The following is a 17,130-nucleotide window of genomic DNA, read 5'->3' on the forward strand; positions in this document are numbered from 1 at the left end:
CTTTAAGAGCTACAAGAAGAGCAATTATATATATACCCACCAAAAATCTCTTCCTCTTCCAATATGGGACAATGTCTCATTGTCAAGAGGGGGAAACTTAAAATTTTACTCAAAAATTTTATTTTTCCTCCATTTCTCATTCACCCTCATTTTAAGACTATTTCATCTTAAAAATTAAAACCTCAACAAGTATGACTGCAGGGGATCTATAAACCAATAGTATAACGAGGGGTATTCTTAGACCATTTTCGAAAGTATAGGGGTATTATTATAAAAGTATATCATTAAATGTTAGAGAAAAATTCAATCAAAATTAAAGAGTTTTCAAATACTCCTACAGAAAAGTATCAATTGCCTTTAGAACAGAATAAAATGAAACAGGATTTATGGCAAGAACAAGAAGATACTCGTAAAAGATAGTGTGTGTCTGTGCTTGCACTACTATGTGTATATCTCTTTCTTTAATCTTATACTATTTGCTAAAGAATCTCTTTTGTTAGTTATTCTAATATAAAGATAATCTACCGTTATATTTCCTCCATGCCATAATACTTGGGGGAATTTTACAAAAATAGGCCAAAAGTTTTGTACTTTATGCATAGTTTCATTTCTGTCACTTTGCAATTATTTTTATTGGTCCATTCTTCCTTTAAGGCTAGCTGCCTACTCTACATTCACCTTCTACTTTCATATTTTTATTTTTAATTATTTTTCTCCTTTTCTTGATTTGATGTGTGGGTGGTGGGGAATATTGTGGTTGCTAGGGACATTTTTAGGTTGTTTAAGTAGATTTAGACTAAGGTTTGTTGAGCTTCTGTCACCTCTTGACAAAGTAAGTTGATAGGCCAACTTGAAGTCCACACTTTGACACCTAGAATTCCCATATATAACGAGTAAATATACTTCCGTAACAATATATTTTATTTTTTGATTAAACACATTACGAGATATTTTTTATATATAAATTAATTTGGTAAATAAGTTGAATATCTTGTCTCTCTTTCCCCTTTTTTGACATGTTACGTTGCAATTAACATCCTCGTCAAAAAATTACACGGCATAGATAGATTAAATTATTATTTTTATGTATATATATTATATGTTGATTCCTCTTGATTTCTTTGTATGATTATTTATTTATATTTTGATTCTCCTTACTAAAAATTTTGGGTCTGCCACTATGGATTATAATTGACACATTTGCATTTCTAAAGCAGTCAGGTTGTGGGATGGCCACCAATAAGGACTTACAGGATGAACAGTTTGGTTAACCAATCAAAGGTTACAAAAGTTGAACTAGAAAAGTTAGTTGGGGGGAACGAAAAGGAGGAGAATTCCAAAAAGAAAATAAATCATGAAAATACCAAGAATGATGTTGCTACTATCAAAGAAAAAGGGCAACCAGGGTTTGTGAAGGTGAATATGAATGGATTGCCAATTACAAGAATGGTGGATTTGAATGCTCATTCTTGCTATGAAACCTTAGCCAAAACCTTGGAGGAAATGTTCTTCAAATCAACGATGAGTATGAATTCTACTTAGTAAATTATGTTTCCACTAGTTAAAATACTATATTTAAATGGGAGACTTAGAATAATGGTAAAGTTGTCTACGTCACTACGTGTCCTATAGATTACGGGTTCGAACCGCAGAAACAGCCACTAATGCTTGCATTAGGGTAGACTATATATCTACATCGTACCCCTTGGGGTGCGGCCCTTCTCCGGATCTTGCCTGAACGAGGGATGCTTTGTGCACCGGACTGCCCTTTGTTAAATTAATATATTCGCTTTAAAATCATGTTGCATTAATTAGTTTGGGATTACGAGGGTTTGTATTACAAAATTATTATACACTATAAGCTCATCTAAAATATAATTAAAATATATTACTTGAAGGTGGATATAATTATTAGGTGCTCTTTAGTTGTATTTTTAAACTGTTAATATTAAGTTATTAACAAAAAAATCTATTACTTGATAGATAGTGCAAGTGCATGTATATAATTAATTAGTTAAATCCCTATCGACAAGTTGATTGTATGTTAGAGTGTGATTGTTCTTGTTAGTGATTGTATAATGCTCAATTGCATTGTGCTATTTGAAATAGGTCATGAAAAAAAGGAAGAATTGACAAAGTCCTATAAGCTCTTGATGGATCATCAGAGTTTGTTCTAACAGACTAGGATAAAGATGGAGATTCGATGCTTGTGGGAGATGTTCCATGGGGGTAAGAAATTCTTTATATAGTACTCTCGAGGGGAGTTTTGGCATAACGGTAAAATTATTTTTGTGTAACCTAATCACTAATGCTTACATTAGTGTAGGCCGCCTATATCACAGTTTTAAGAGTTCGGTCTTTTTTCTAGTCCCTGTGTAAACGTAGGATACTATGTGAGCATAGCTGTCCTTAGTGCTCTATAGTTAGCTAAAACCTTGGCATACAAAAGCATGGAAGTATTCATAATCAAAGTACTTACAAAATGGAGAAGAAATATATAGGAGTAATTGAAATTTCATTCTCCTCATTGGTTCTTACATATTTTTCTGCATTATCTTCTATAGGATGTTTCTCAGCACTGTGGAAAGGCTAAAAATCATGAGGACTTCTGAGGCCAGTGGAGTTGGTATGTAGAAGAAGAATCGCATAAAACAATGGAGAGACACAAAACAAAAGCAATCTATTCATTGTCTAGTCATTTTTTATACTTTTCTATGGTTGCAAATTTTGTTTTGTACCAATTCTTCTGTCTAAATTAGCTTCTACTTCTTCTTTTTCTTCTTTTTTTCCAATGTAAGTCTCGTTTAGGGTAACGTCAGACCCCTATATAACAGCATAGTTATATAATAACCATTTAATGTCTGGTTTCTTTGGAACCAATTTTCATGCTACTAGTTTTAGTGCACATGGACATTGCGTCAATTAATAAAAAATAGAAAAATATATAAATAACGAACAAATGTTTGAAAAATAATAATTTTGGTTAAAATAAATACAAATAATTGTTTAAATGATAAAAAAAACTATTTTATTAACATATGTAGCAGGCTAGCAGCTAAACTCAATATATATCTTCTGAACATGATGATGAATTAAATTAAATTAGTTGTATTAGTAATATGACATATAAAATCTTTTGAAATTACCGTAAAAGAAATCAATAGATAACTTTCAACTTAATTCTAATTTATGAAGATAAGGTTTCCATTTTTTAGAATAAAAATAGATAAGATATTAATATGTCATGATTCTGAACTATATGTTTTATTTTTAAAAAATGAAGTTAAGATATTTTTCACAAGTTATTTGATTTTTTCAAGTATTACAAAAGAGATTGATAAAAATTAGAAACATGCTCTACTTTTTTAATCCTTCTTTTTTCAATTGTGATTCTTAGTTTTTCTTTAATTTTTGGTAATTATAGATCTTTTTTCTATATGGTGATGCATATTTCTTTTTGGTAACTTAAGAACATAAAAATCTTATATGCCATCCCTAGTTTATCAAAATTATAGGTAAGCTAAATGAACCTATTCTTGTGTAAAACAATCAATAGATTTATTTTCGCGGAGTATATATTGTCTTATTATTACTTGCTATCGGTACCTCTTTCATAATTCTCTATTGCTATCTTCGATTTAGTTTTCGAATTATATTGTCTTGCTATTACTTGCTATCAGGGCTTCTTCCATTTTCTTTAGCCGAGAGTCTGTCGAAAACAGTCTTTCTGCCCTTCCAGGGTAGGGATAAGGCTGCGTACATCCTACCCTCCCTAGACCACACTTGTAATATTACACTGGGTTGTTGTTGTTGTTGTTGTTGTTGTTATTGTTGTTGTTGTTATAGTATTATCACGGAGTCTAAAACTTCTTCTTTACTACGTTTGTCCAAAGGTCAAATAAAATTAATGACTATCCTAAATTCATTTCAGTCCTTGATGGAACTACCAATTAGCTTTAAAATTTCAAGATTTTACAATAATGAGGATAACTTTCAAGATTTTGACAAGAGTGGGTTGCTCTAGTGGTGAGCACCCTCCACTTCCAACCAAGAGGTTGTGAGTTCGAGTCACCCCAAGAGCAAGGTGTGGAGTTCTTGGAAGGAGGGAGCCGAGAGTCTATCGGAAATAACCTTTCTACCCCAGGGTAGGGGTAAGGTCTCCATACACACTACCCTCCCCAGACTTCATTAATGGGATTATACTGGGTTATTGTTGTTGTTGAGGATAACGTTTCAAAATTATAGGGGAAAAAATTATAACTTATCATTATTTTAAAGATTCAACTATATTGATTTAGCAACAATTTAAAATATTATTGTAGTCACAAGTTTAAGATGCTTCTAGCTTATTTTATTTTTTAAAGTAATATAAATCAAATATAATATCAACAATCAAGCCTTGTATTATGTAAATTAAGGCCTTGTATTTATGTAAACTAAGTACCTTAAAATTGTTGACAAATGACATGGTTGAATAAAAAATGAGATGTTTATATGTCATCATTATTACCTTCATGGTTTCTAATAAACGTCAAATTTTTAATATTAGAGAGTTTAAAAAAAATTATTAAAAACAATTCAATCAACTAATGAAGTGTTAATTCTCAATTAGCAGATGTTGATTATATAAATCATGTGTATAGTCAAATGTTGACTATATAAATCATGTGTATAGTAATTTTTTTAATTAGACTATTTTTCTAATTGACATAGTTTTCCACAAGATTTTTAATAAAATAAATAGTCGTGAAAATTTTGAAAACAAATGTTATATCAAATAAACTTTTGTATCTCTTATTGAACTTAGATGATGAAAACCGTCCATAAATCTAAACACAAGATTTGTTTATATGTAAGTAGAGGCGTTAATCTTGCTTAAATAGTTACTTGGCTTAAATTATTCGAAAAAAGATAAATAATAGATTCCTAAATATTTGAACTTCCTACCTAGTTTAATAAGGAAAGATTTAACGGCAAAGAGCCAAATATACCCCTCTACTTTCGAAAATGGTCTAAGAATACCCCTCGTTATACTATTGGGTTATCTATACCCCTGCAGTCATACTTTGGGTTCAAATATACCCCTCATTTAAACGGAGGAACACGTATCCTCGTCATGTTGGTCAATTCTAAATACCTTCTAATTAATTAAAAAGACCCATTAATCATACCCGAAAAGTAATTTTTTGTAAAAACTGGAAAAAACTGAAATTATTTTTACTAAAAACTGAAAAAAATGAAAATATTTTTTTTTCAGTTTTTACAAAAAAACTGCTTTAGAAAAAAGTGAAAAATATTTTCTAAAACAATGTTTTTGAAAAAACTAAAAAACAAAAAGCTAAAAATCAATTTTCTAAAGCAATGCTTTTTGTAAAAACTGAATTTATTTTTACTAAAAACTGGAAAAAAAAACGAAAATATTTTCTTTTCCAGTTTTTACAAAAAAAATGCTTTAAAAAAGCTGAAAATTATTTTCTAAAATAATATTTTTGTAAATACTGGAAAGAAAAAACTAAAAAGCAAATTTCTAAAATAGTGTTTTTGTAAAAACTGAAAAAATATATTTTTTTTCAGTTTTTAGTTAAAAATATTTCAGTTTTTTTCAGTTTTTAATTACTTTAGAAAATTACTTTTCAGTTTTTTTTTCAGTTTTTATAAAAATATTGTTTTAGAAAATATTTTTCAGTTTTATAAAGCAATTTTTTGTAAAAACTGGAAAAACAAATATTTTCGTTTTTTTTTCAGTTTTTAGTAAAAATATTTTTTTTAGTTTTTTCTAGTTTTTAGAAAAAAAATATTATTTTTCGGGTATGGATAATGGGTCTTTTTAATTAATTAGGAGATATTTAGAATTGACCAACAGGACGATGACACGTGTTCCTCCGTTTAAATGAGGGGTATATTTGAACCCAAAGTATGACTGCAGGGGTATAGATAACCCAATAGTATAACGAGGAGTATTCTTAGACCATTTTCAAAAGTAGAGGGGTATATTTGGCCCTTTGCCGAAGATTTAATAACCAATATTTTAGTTAATTTTTAAGTCCTAAATATTAGGAAAATAATTTAATCACAATTACAATTACAATTTTGTCCAATAAAACGTTTATTTTTAAGGGCCAAAAAAGCGAACGACATTTCGTTAAGGGCTTTCGTGCTTTTAATATAGTATAGATGCTATAATATATGTTCTTTATAACATTACTTTGCTATAACAAAAAATAAATTTGGAACAGATGAGGCTATTACAGTGAGGTTTGACTGTAGATCTTAAAACCCCTCTTATAGTAATATAGTTAATACACAAATCCGTTCTTATTTGACCTTTTTGTCTCATAATGTAAATATGGAAATGCTCTTTTATCTTTTATACAGGTTGATTCAGAATTTAAATTTGATGAGTTCAATCTTTATGTTGTTACTCTTGACACATCGCACTTTTATCTCTATGAGTTCAAAATTTAAAATTTATTCAAATTTTAATGATTTTTCTTTTAAACAAAAAATTATTTGGATCTATATGACATAAGAATGGTTGAAGAAGGCGCAATTGGTTGTTAATTGATAAAATAATAATTGTAATCTCAATTCCACATAAGGTAGAAAAAACTCAAAGAGGATATACGTACTTTTTCGCTACACATATAGCGCAGAATAAGTGTGTCACTGAAACTTGATGCAATCTACTACGTAGTCCAATTAAACAAAGAATAAATGAAGTCCATTTGTTCCTTGCCCACTATTTCTCCTGGTGTCCCTTATAAATGTATAAATCTTGATAAGACTTATAAATGTTCGCGAATCGTGATAACTTCATTGAATGAGTTACTCTTGATTTTTCTCCTGCGAGAGAATTTGATTCGAACTTCAATAACTTTTTCGAACTTTATCTGTAACTCACTAGAGGTTTGGGAAACAAAGAAAAGATATAACGAACGAGATATCTAGCAACAATAAGGAAAAGGATTGAATAGAAGAACTCTTGTACACTGAAGGTTAACAATGCAAAGATTGGGAACCCAAATCAACAAATACATATTTTGAGAATTTAACAACTTGAAAGTATATTCTAGCAGATTACATTGAAGTACAGAATATCATTAGCAAAAATATATATAATAAGAAATAACCTCTGTTATCACCAAGTGGTCGTGCCGGAGTGGTTATCGGGCATGACTAGAAATCATGTGGGCTTTGCCCGCGCAGGTTCGAATCCTGCCGACCACGTTTTGTCGCTTTTTTGACTTACATTTTATAGAATCTATATTGGGGAAGTTTTAATTAGTACATTTTTCTATTTCAAACATTTTTGGTTAATATATTTTCCAAAATTTTTAGCACATAATTTATGCTACATCTAAGTATATTAACAGAACTTTTGTAAGCTTATTTGGGGAGTTAACAGTTTATTGAATATTTGGTTAATGATCTTATGCCATTTGGACTTGCTGAACAAAATAAGTTGAAAGATATGTGATATAGGATTTTAAGACTAGTAGTTGGTTTTGCCGGACAATTTAAAACATGTTTCTTTTTGTGTTTGTGTGTCAGAAAATCAAAAAGTATTTTTTATTTAGATTGGTGAAATAATGATGGAATATTTTCACAATCTGTTAATATTGTACTTAAGACAACTTATCCAATAGAAGCAAATTTACAGATATAAAAAGAGTAAACATCATTCCAATTATTAACTTGCGCTTCTCCTGTTAACTAAAATATGATATCCAATGCATCAGATAAGAATATGTTTCTTGTATAATCAAAAAATTTGAAAATTGACACCATCTTGGTAGTAAGTTTGTTCAGTGTACTTCCAATCTGATAAACAATGAAAATGAAACTCTGGTATCAAATACTCATCCATTGTTATCTCTTACAATTTGTCATATTCAGAAGGGAAAAACTGAATATACAATCCTCAAATTTGGTTTCTCTTCAATCCTTGCAAATCCATGCACTCCAATTTGACACCATCTAGTTCTACTTTCTCCATTATCTAGAAGAAGAAAAAGCATTTGATCTGGATTACAACTATCCATGACACAGGATCGATACAAATTTCTTTACATAATCATATGAAGTCCGGTCTTCATATCTACAAGCTACTACCTTTTCTTGAATGAAAGACACAAACAAGAAGTAGCTAATACTATAACCCAAAAATTCTTACAATAGCGAACAATATTACTCCCACCCCACTTGTGTAATTTTACTAGGTTCTGTTGTTGTTGTTGCGAACAATATTACTACCAGGTTAGTTTTACTAATGAGATACATTGGTGAAAGAGGTTCCTACTCCTGCAAGAAGCTTTCTTCTATCTTCTCAGCTAGTCATTAACCACACCTTGATATCTACAAGATAGGGTCTGCGAACTGATGCTAGAACAAAACCATGAGCGACATGTTCTTCGTTAAGTGGACTACTACTAGATTCTATCATCAAGACTGCAAGTATTGTAGAGCAAAGGGAACAGGGAAACAGTTTGCCCTTCATCTGCATGAGAAATAATCTAATATCAGTAGACATTTAAACAAAAGGCTGTTATAAGTGACAACCACAACCCAACCGCTTCCTGCAGAATCACATGCTAGGTGTTCTCCAACAAATAATCGTATCATCGACGCTACTGATGTCAAAAACCAGGATTGTAGAAGTTGTAATAAAGGTTAAACAAGATCCTATGAAGTTCACTTTACTCTGATAAAAAGAAAATTATTAAAATTGCTCGCACCATATTTGCAAGAGAATAAAATCAACAAAGAAGAGAACAAGGTATAGGACAAGTGGCATTAAACAAGATTCATAACATCAGGAAAGCATACATTAGCCAGGTGAGTATACAATTATCAAAAAAGGTGACTCGCTTTTTGACTTGCGATATAGAACACATAAAGGGCTTCAGAGACGGGTCTCAGTCTTTAAGGTGCTTCAACTGAAACACTGGAGCAGTCTTCAGATGAGAACATAGATAGTCTTCAAAGCAAGCAAGTACTCCATAATGTGTGGCAGATAATGCTTATAGGTGCTAAAGCAGAAATAAACTAATAAAAGATGACATTGGCCACAATCTTCTTTTGTCCAGTTGGTGCAGTTAATATTTCAAAAGTTTTAACTCTTTTACTGTATTTAATTCTTCAAGAATAAATTGGAAGCTTCTTAGACATAGAAAGCAAAGAGTACAATGTACTTCTTAGAGCACAGGCAGCTTCAGTAAGATGACCAATTTACAGAATCTAATTGAAAAATTAGCAATTCAGGAAAATGTTATGATGACTTCCATAAATTTAAATTCTCAGGATTTATTGACTGTTAATGTTTGCTTACCTCAGTATGTGTCAAAAATGGCTATGCTGTATCCCATTCAAAACTGCATCAATTTCTACGAGGTAGTGACTAATTGCAGATGGCAAGCTTCCCTGTCGAATCATCAGCCACTCCATAATCAATGCTGAGCTCCCTTAGAGGGGGGATATTCTCCATTGCAAAGAGCATAAGGTGAGGGAAAGATACACTATTATGATCATACAGCACAGGTTGTACTAGAACATTGGGGCTTGAACTGTGACTCATGTAACAGGCTAAATTCCTCATCTTAGATACATCCATTGCAAAATCCAAAGGAGGAATGGAGGGATATGCCGGTCGGACATAATTAGAATCTATTTGGGACAAATCTCCCCGTTCTGCCCATCTCTCGGCAAATCGACTTGGATAGATTAAACTATCACCATTCATTGTAAAGATTTGAGCTTGCTCTTGTGTGAGTACAACACCAGTATATTCACAAATAAAAGACCCTGCTTGGATGAGGTCCAAAGACCTAACCCCCCAACCAGTCTCCCTAGACCGAAACACTTCAAACCGGTTCCTCACACCTTTCTGACTAACTCGATTCCGACAAGTTGAAGGACATGGACAATGTGGTCCACATTCAAAAACAACCGGCTTTCCTCTCAACAAGATCCCATTTATATCATATGCAAAATGTCCACCATTTTTCATCATGCAAAAGCAATTATTCCCACACCCGTCTGTGCACTCACAACCTGAACCATTTCCCACATGCTGATAGACATATGGAGGAAATACAGTCTTCAACAGATAATCATAACAAACTGGATCACGTTCATTATCAATATCATTGAACAAAAATACGGGCACATTTTCCTTTTTCCTTGATATATCAAGAGTAATGTATCCCATGGGCCTTACCTCCAGCGGTCTGATCCTAAGACTCTCTGCAAATCTAAGAACAGCACTTCCCATATCTGGTTGATTCTCAATCCTAACAAGCTTATACTTGTACACTCCAAATCCAGACTTACCCACATCAAACCAGGATTCCAAGATTCTATACAATCCATCATACACATACACTTTACCACTAGAACTACCTGCATATTTAAAACCACGAATTACCCTCACCTCAATTCCATAGTGCATGCTCCTCTCCAATGCCAAATTCCCACCTTCCAATTTTTGATGCACAACTTGCCGCGAGTTCTTATCTTGTCCACCTTGCCCTGTATATATAATCACATCCCCCGCATCTTCGTCATCCTCGTAACCCCCCGAAGCAATTACACTTGTGGCAATTGGCTCCCCGTTTGAGCTCTGATTAGCAGGAAGATAATCAATCCCAGCTTGAGGCGTCCCATGTAATCCTACCACACAAAGCTCCATTCGATACAAGAACAAGTCACCGACGATAATTCCGGGGATTGCACCAACAGTGCGCTTATCCCGACTCAGCCAAAGTCCATGCTCTCTCATAATTTGTGACGCCTTCAAGTCCCCTCTTGATCTGGTCTGTCTAGGACCCAAATGTTGGTTGTTTTCATCCTCTAAAATTGCAAGAACTCGTAGAGAATCATAAAGCATTCGTGTTTTGCGAACCAAATCCCGAAAATATCGTTGATCCTCCGGCTTAAGATCTGTCACTCTGACCAACTCCGATGACCGCTTCTCATACTTCCTTCTTGCAACGACGATATCAGAAACCTGAGAATAAGCATGTCAAATGGGCGGGGGTTGAATCAAAGTTGACGGGTTAAAATGGGTTGATCCACGCCACCCAAAACATAGCTTGGGGCAAGATGCATTAGATTAATTTTGGCTAAACAATTGATCCACCTCACCAAACTATGATGAGCACTTCTCATAAATGATTTTGCAAGAACTCAACTCAAAATCATTGCTTTTCAGCTAATAATTTATATCCTTTGAAGCAAAAAAAAACAAAAAAAACACCGCTTTTCTTCATTTATTTTTATTTTATATGTACCGGCAATGTCCGGCCAACTTGAACACACCTTGACTATTCCACAGGGTACCTACATCCTCCCACCAACATAGAAACTGGATAACTCTAAGCTTAGATGAGAAGGAATCACTTAACTTTTCCTGGTAGCACCCGAACCTTGTCCTTTAATTCCAATTTCATTAACCGCTAGGTCACACCATTGGGTGCCAACCAAAAAAGAAAAACACTGCCTTTCAATGATCTATTTAGCTACCACACCTAATTAGAAACAACATTTTTTCAATAGAGAAACTAGATGAACAACAACTAAACTAACAAACAAATTCCTTTTTATTTTTTAACAAAATTTCATGCAAGTTAATTTATATTGACCCAAACTTTTCCATGAGTTAATTTAGATTAGGAGTTTAAGTTATAAGCACAGATTTACACAATCATGTCAATCAAAAGGTAATTGTTGGTAACTCTATTTAATAGGTAACCTAAAATAAATGGTAAGTAACTTGTAACAAGTTAAATTACATGGATGGTGTGAAAAAAGCATTTTACTATCAATGTATATAACTTAAATCCTTTAGATTATGACCAAATATTTTTTCAAATTTTTTAGATGGACCCAAACTTTTTCATGAGTTAATTTAGATTAGAGATTAAGTTATGTGCACTATCAATGTAAAAATTATTTACAGTCAAGTCAAATAAAAGAGAATTGCAAATAACTTTATTTCATAGCATCAATTTTGGTATCCTAAAATAAATAGTAAGTCACCTCCTATAACAATTAAATTACATTGATGGTGTAAAAGATGTATTACACTTTTAGTGTATATAACTTTAATCCTTTAGCCCCCAAATAAAAGAGAATTGCAAATAACTTTATTTCATAGCATCAATTTTGGTATCCTAAAATAAATAGTAAGTCACCTCCTATAACAATTAAATTACATTGATGGTGTAAAAGATGTATTACACTTTTAGTGTATATAACTTTAATCCTTTAGCCCCCAAATAAAAGAGAATTGCAAATAACTTTATTTCATAGCATCAATTTTGGTATCCTAAAAATAATATCCGAAAATGTGTCTATATATATATATATATATATATATATATACACACACACACATTTTGTATGTGATATACAAATTTTATACACTTTTTCGGCTAACGAATGCAAATAGTTTCTGAGGCGGGCTAAAAGTGTAAAAAGCCCTACTTTTTTCACATGGACAAATACACTTAAATGGACTAAATTTGAAAACCCAACCTGGGAATCATTGCTGACGGGAACAATTGCTCGACAATTCGGGTCCGGGTTCGGGTCCGGGTCCTGCAAAACTTCAACATCTCCATTACGCTGTGCAAAAGCAGCTCGAAACAGCTCAGATATTCGATTATATTCAGAGTACACACCTCCCTCGTCACACCCACGTGCATTTTGAGAACTAGTAGCATTAAACTGTGGATTAATGTTGTTGAAATTTGGACTAGGGTTTGTAAATTGAGGGGTGAATTCATCAAGCGGTTCAGGTTTTGGCTCAATTTTAGGGAAAATCTTGGAAGTTGTAGGGATTTCAGGTTGTAAATTAAGGTCTTGAAATGGGACAATTGAACCCATTTCTATACAGGGAAAGGAAAAAAAAACAAATTTTGGAGAATAAATTTTACCCAAAAATTCAGTAGTTTAGGGTTTTGAAGAACAAAGTGATGACTGGAAATGATAAAAGGACAGAGGATTTGTTGTCTTAAAGACAGAGAAAATACAATCTATAGAAAATGAAGGAATCTTTATTGTGTTTTGTACTAGTATCATTCTAAATTTTAAATGAAAAATAGGTGTCGTTTTAAAAAAAATAAAAAAGACATTAATTTCTTATTCAAATATACTCTTGCTCTAATAGATAATTTAAAATCTTCGGATAGATATAAAAGTTAAATTAGTCAAATAATATTTTTAATTTAATGCAATTAAATAATTTTCTTAATATGGGTGTGAGATCTTAAACGACATTTAAAATGGATCGGAGGCAATAATAACTGATAAATTACAAGACAAATATTTTAGTTGACAAAAATGCACTTATGATTTTGCCTTTTTACCTGTTCATTTTTTTAAATCTTTTTTGTTATATATGATTTCAAGGTACCGTTTTTTATATTCTATTATTGAAAAATAACGATCTTTTATAAATAATAAGTTTTGATGATTGATGAAGCTAAATTAAACTTGTATATAAATGAAATAGTCAAGAAATTAATAAAGGGATGTAAAGGAACTTGCAAATAAATTAAAAAAATTGTGAATTGAAAGGACATAATCAAATTGATACCAAGAGATACCATACATTAGATGTGTACGATGACAGACTATATATAAGTTTATAATTTAGTATATATATGTAAAAGTTCCTAGTTATTGGAGGGTTCGTTTAGTTGGAACAACTAATTTAATTAGCCCAAAAGTTTAATAAGTTGATTTTGATGATAAAAATCAACGTAGTCAGTGATTCATTAGTCATTTAATAAATATTTAATTAAAGAAAAAATTACACGTTCGTGATGATGTGAAAAATCACACATTCCTTGTAATGGAGCAAAACAAGAGGGAACTTGATATAGATTATAGGTTTCGTAAAATTAAACTTATTTTTTAAAATCTATTTAACTAAAATATATATATTTAAAATGAACCGAAGATAGTAATTAACTTTTGAATAAAAAATACTCGAATTTGACACTCGTAATTTCATGCTATCCACCCCTAAAGATTGTAGTGAGATGGATATAAGTCACATACCTTTAGCTATAGATCTCGACTTCGAGCTTCACAAATAATTAAAATCTGATAGGAAAAACCTTATGCAACATAAATCTAAATTAATCGGAAACATTGAATAAGAAATCAACAAACAAAATTTGTGCCACCCACTATGCACATATAACAAGCAAGCAACCTCAAGGCATAATTCTAGCTGTTGATTCTCATTGTGACATGTGCATAGTAAGCCAAAACAAAATTGTTTTGCTTATATATGGATATACTTCTGGATGAATCAAATATATATATATATATATTATATTTGTTAATTAGAAAACAATCTTTTGGATTATCAAGTATGATGGTATAGTTGTAATTCCTTCGCCTCCAAATAAAAGGAACAAATTCAAGTCTTAAAAATAAAGGTTGGAGATGAGTAAACCAACAATAAGAAGAAATAGAAAACAATCTACCTCCTAGTTGTAAGGATAAAAACAATATAATGGAGTATATACTTTTTATAAGAAAAGAACAACAAAAATATACAATGGTTTTGGAAAGAAAAGAACAACACAAGGACGCGGCAAGGGACCAACTGCCGCCGAAGCCGGGAACTTCAAAAGTTACTATACTATTTTAGGAAATTTTAGTTGTCATCCAATTGGATTTGAATTTCAGCTTTTTGGCGCTACATTTTGAATATATTTTCAAAAATTTGACAAAATTTAAATTAACTAATTGGAGTATTCATTTTTTTAACTTTCATTCACTTTTACTTGTGCACTATAATAAAAATATATTTTTATTTTACTTGTCTATTTTAGCAAATTAAAAGAAAATTATTTATTTTTCATGTTTTACCCTTATCATTAACTACTCAATACTCATTTCATTTCCCAACACTTCTTAAAATGTTATTACCATTATCAGTATTATAGTAAAAATATTTTTTTTATTTATTATTTCTTAATGGGCGTGCAAAATTTATTGTGGGACAAGTAAAATTGAATGGAAGAAGTAATTTATTTCTTTTACTTTTCGTCTATTTTTTTTTAATTCCACCAAAAATTGACAATGGAAAAGAGTAGAGTCAATAAAGTTCTTATGAAATTTGAAACTAAACTCATCCTTCACCTTAAAGAAAAACGAGACAATGAAATTTCATAAACCAATTTAGTATTCATGCATTACACATGCACTTTCTTCTTCTTATGTCGTTCTTTTCCTCTTGTCAAGCAAATGAAAATATAAAACCAATATCTATGGTGCACCACTCAGAGTTTTTTTGAACCATTAATATGTACTAAAACCAAAAGTAAAAAAATCTGGAAAAAATTGTTGTATGCTTGGTTAAAAAAATCCGATCTTCAAATTCGCACACATATTGAACAGAAGCAATATAATCACAATCTCATAACCATTGGCAAGTCCAGATTCCACCTTAGTGAATTAGAGGATCAAAGGCTTGAGCAATCTGGAAAAGAGGGGAAAAAAATCAAACCATAAAAATCAGAGTGAAAATAAGTTCCCTACCAAAGCTTCAAAAAAAAAAATTTCATTCTTGCTAAAACCTGAATGGACAATTGACATTAAGTGTTCATGTTTTTTGAAGATTGTATGATTTTGTGAAGTCTTGATATATATGACACCTTTTTGACTGATCCAAAGTCCATACTCAATTTCTTTTAATAAGAACAAATTAAATAGTGGTCTGGCCGTACTCGGGATCCCGCACATAGCGAGAACTTAATGTACCGGACTGTCCTTTTTAAAAACAAATTAATGACTGGACAGCTGCAAGCACAACAACTGTTGGTTCTACCTAAATCTTGTTTTATTAACATAATGGACCGATAAATCTGTTTAGAGTGCATAGAAGTGTTATTAGTTTAATTTGCTCAAATATGGAAGGAGAATGTGGAAAGAGTATTACAGTATCAGCTGTCAATGTAACATAAACAGGAAAATAAACTAGGACATGACTAACCAGAAGTAAACCTCAACCAGTTGGCAAGAATGCACGCGCCAGTCTTTGTTCACGCTCAATCAGTATCACCAGCATTTTAGGAACATGCAGGGGCGGCCCGACGTATTTTGGGGTCTAAAGTCAAATTTTAATGAGGGGTCTTAATGTTTTAATTTTTTTATTATTATTTGAAGTCAATTTTTCTAACTTTTTTAGATGCAAAGTTACTAATAATTTTCTTATAATCAATTTCTCCTAATAAGTCTTTCTCAATTGACAATATAGCTAACACATTTAATCTCTCTTGAGACATTATTGATCTAGGTAAGATTTTACTAATTTTAATTTTGAAAAGCTTCTTTCCGCTGAAGCAACGGTAACTAGAATTGTTAACATTATTCTATAAGCAATATAGGCATTTGGAAAAGAATCAAGTCTCTTTATTTGATTGAGTATATCGATTAAACTATTATCTTCTACTATTTTCCTTAATACTTTCAACTCAGAAAATAAATCTAAACCATCAATATCGGATTGATTATTATGATTTAAGAAAAATTCAAGATTAAGGCAGTGTGTTTTTAAATTTCTATCATTTAGTGATCTTAGTTTTTTACCACTAAATAGAAAACCAAAAATATTTTCATATGCTTCAAATTGTTCAAATCTATTTTGAAGTGAAAAAATAGCCTTGTCTACTATGTATAAAAAGTAATCAACTCTAAAGGACTCTTCAAGAGACTTTGAGATTTCATTATCAACATTCTCATCAAATTTTTTCTTCCTAGATAGCACACGTTTCTTACGAAATTCGGGTTCGATATTCATTTCAAATGCAATTTTCTTGGCAGAAATCATAGCAGTTACAAATCCTTCTTCTCTATATTTGTTAAAAAAAGAAATCAAACCTTTTAATTGATCTATGACAACATCAATATGCATGTCTTTTGACTGCATACTTTTGCTAACTGAATTAACAACAAATAATATATCATACCAAATAGTCATACCCAATAAAAATTCAAAATTTTCGAGTTCATATGTTACTAAGGAATTAGCTTTACTTTTAGTTTTTGGATCATCACTAATTTCTACTAATTTCAATAAAGCATCTCTTATTTGTGGAGTTTGAAATTTTA

General features: G+C 31.3%; 1 protein-coding gene, 1 non-coding gene and 1 pseudogene across 2 annotated transcripts; 2 read left to right on the top strand and 1 right to left on the bottom strand.

Moving 5' to 3' along the window:
• The first annotated feature begins 288 nt into the window (after window positions 1-288).
• Window positions 289-2,858, top strand: LOC104090128 (auxin-responsive protein IAA13-like; annotated as a pseudogene).
• Window positions 2,859-7,145: 4,287 nt separating this feature from the next.
• Window positions 7,146-7,227, top strand: TRNAS-AGA (transfer RNA serine (anticodon AGA)). Its single transcript has one exon. It is a non-coding gene; the product is annotated as a tRNA-Ser (tRNA).
• A 562-nt stretch (window positions 7,228-7,789) lies between these two features.
• On the bottom strand, window positions 7,790-13,036 carry LOC104090127 (histone-lysine N-methyltransferase family member SUVH9-like). The gene is made up of 3 exons (XM_009595174.4): window positions 12,535-13,036; window positions 9,329-11,005; window positions 7,790-8,497 (listed from the first exon to the last, which is right to left on the bottom strand). Exons 1-2 carry the CDS (start codon window positions 12,883-12,885, stop codon window positions 9,398-9,400), a joined length of 1,959 nt encoding a protein of 652 aa, XP_009593469.1. The 5' UTR covers window positions 12,886-13,036; the 3' UTR covers window positions 7,790-8,497; window positions 9,329-9,397.
• Window positions 13,037-17,130: the final 4,094 nt, after the last annotated feature.

This window comes from Nicotiana tomentosiformis, chromosome 12 (genome assembly GCF_000390325.3).
Source record: "Nicotiana tomentosiformis chromosome 12, ASM39032v3, whole genome shotgun sequence".
Lineage (NCBI taxonomy): Eukaryota > Viridiplantae > Streptophyta > Magnoliopsida > Solanales > Solanaceae > Nicotiana > Nicotiana tomentosiformis.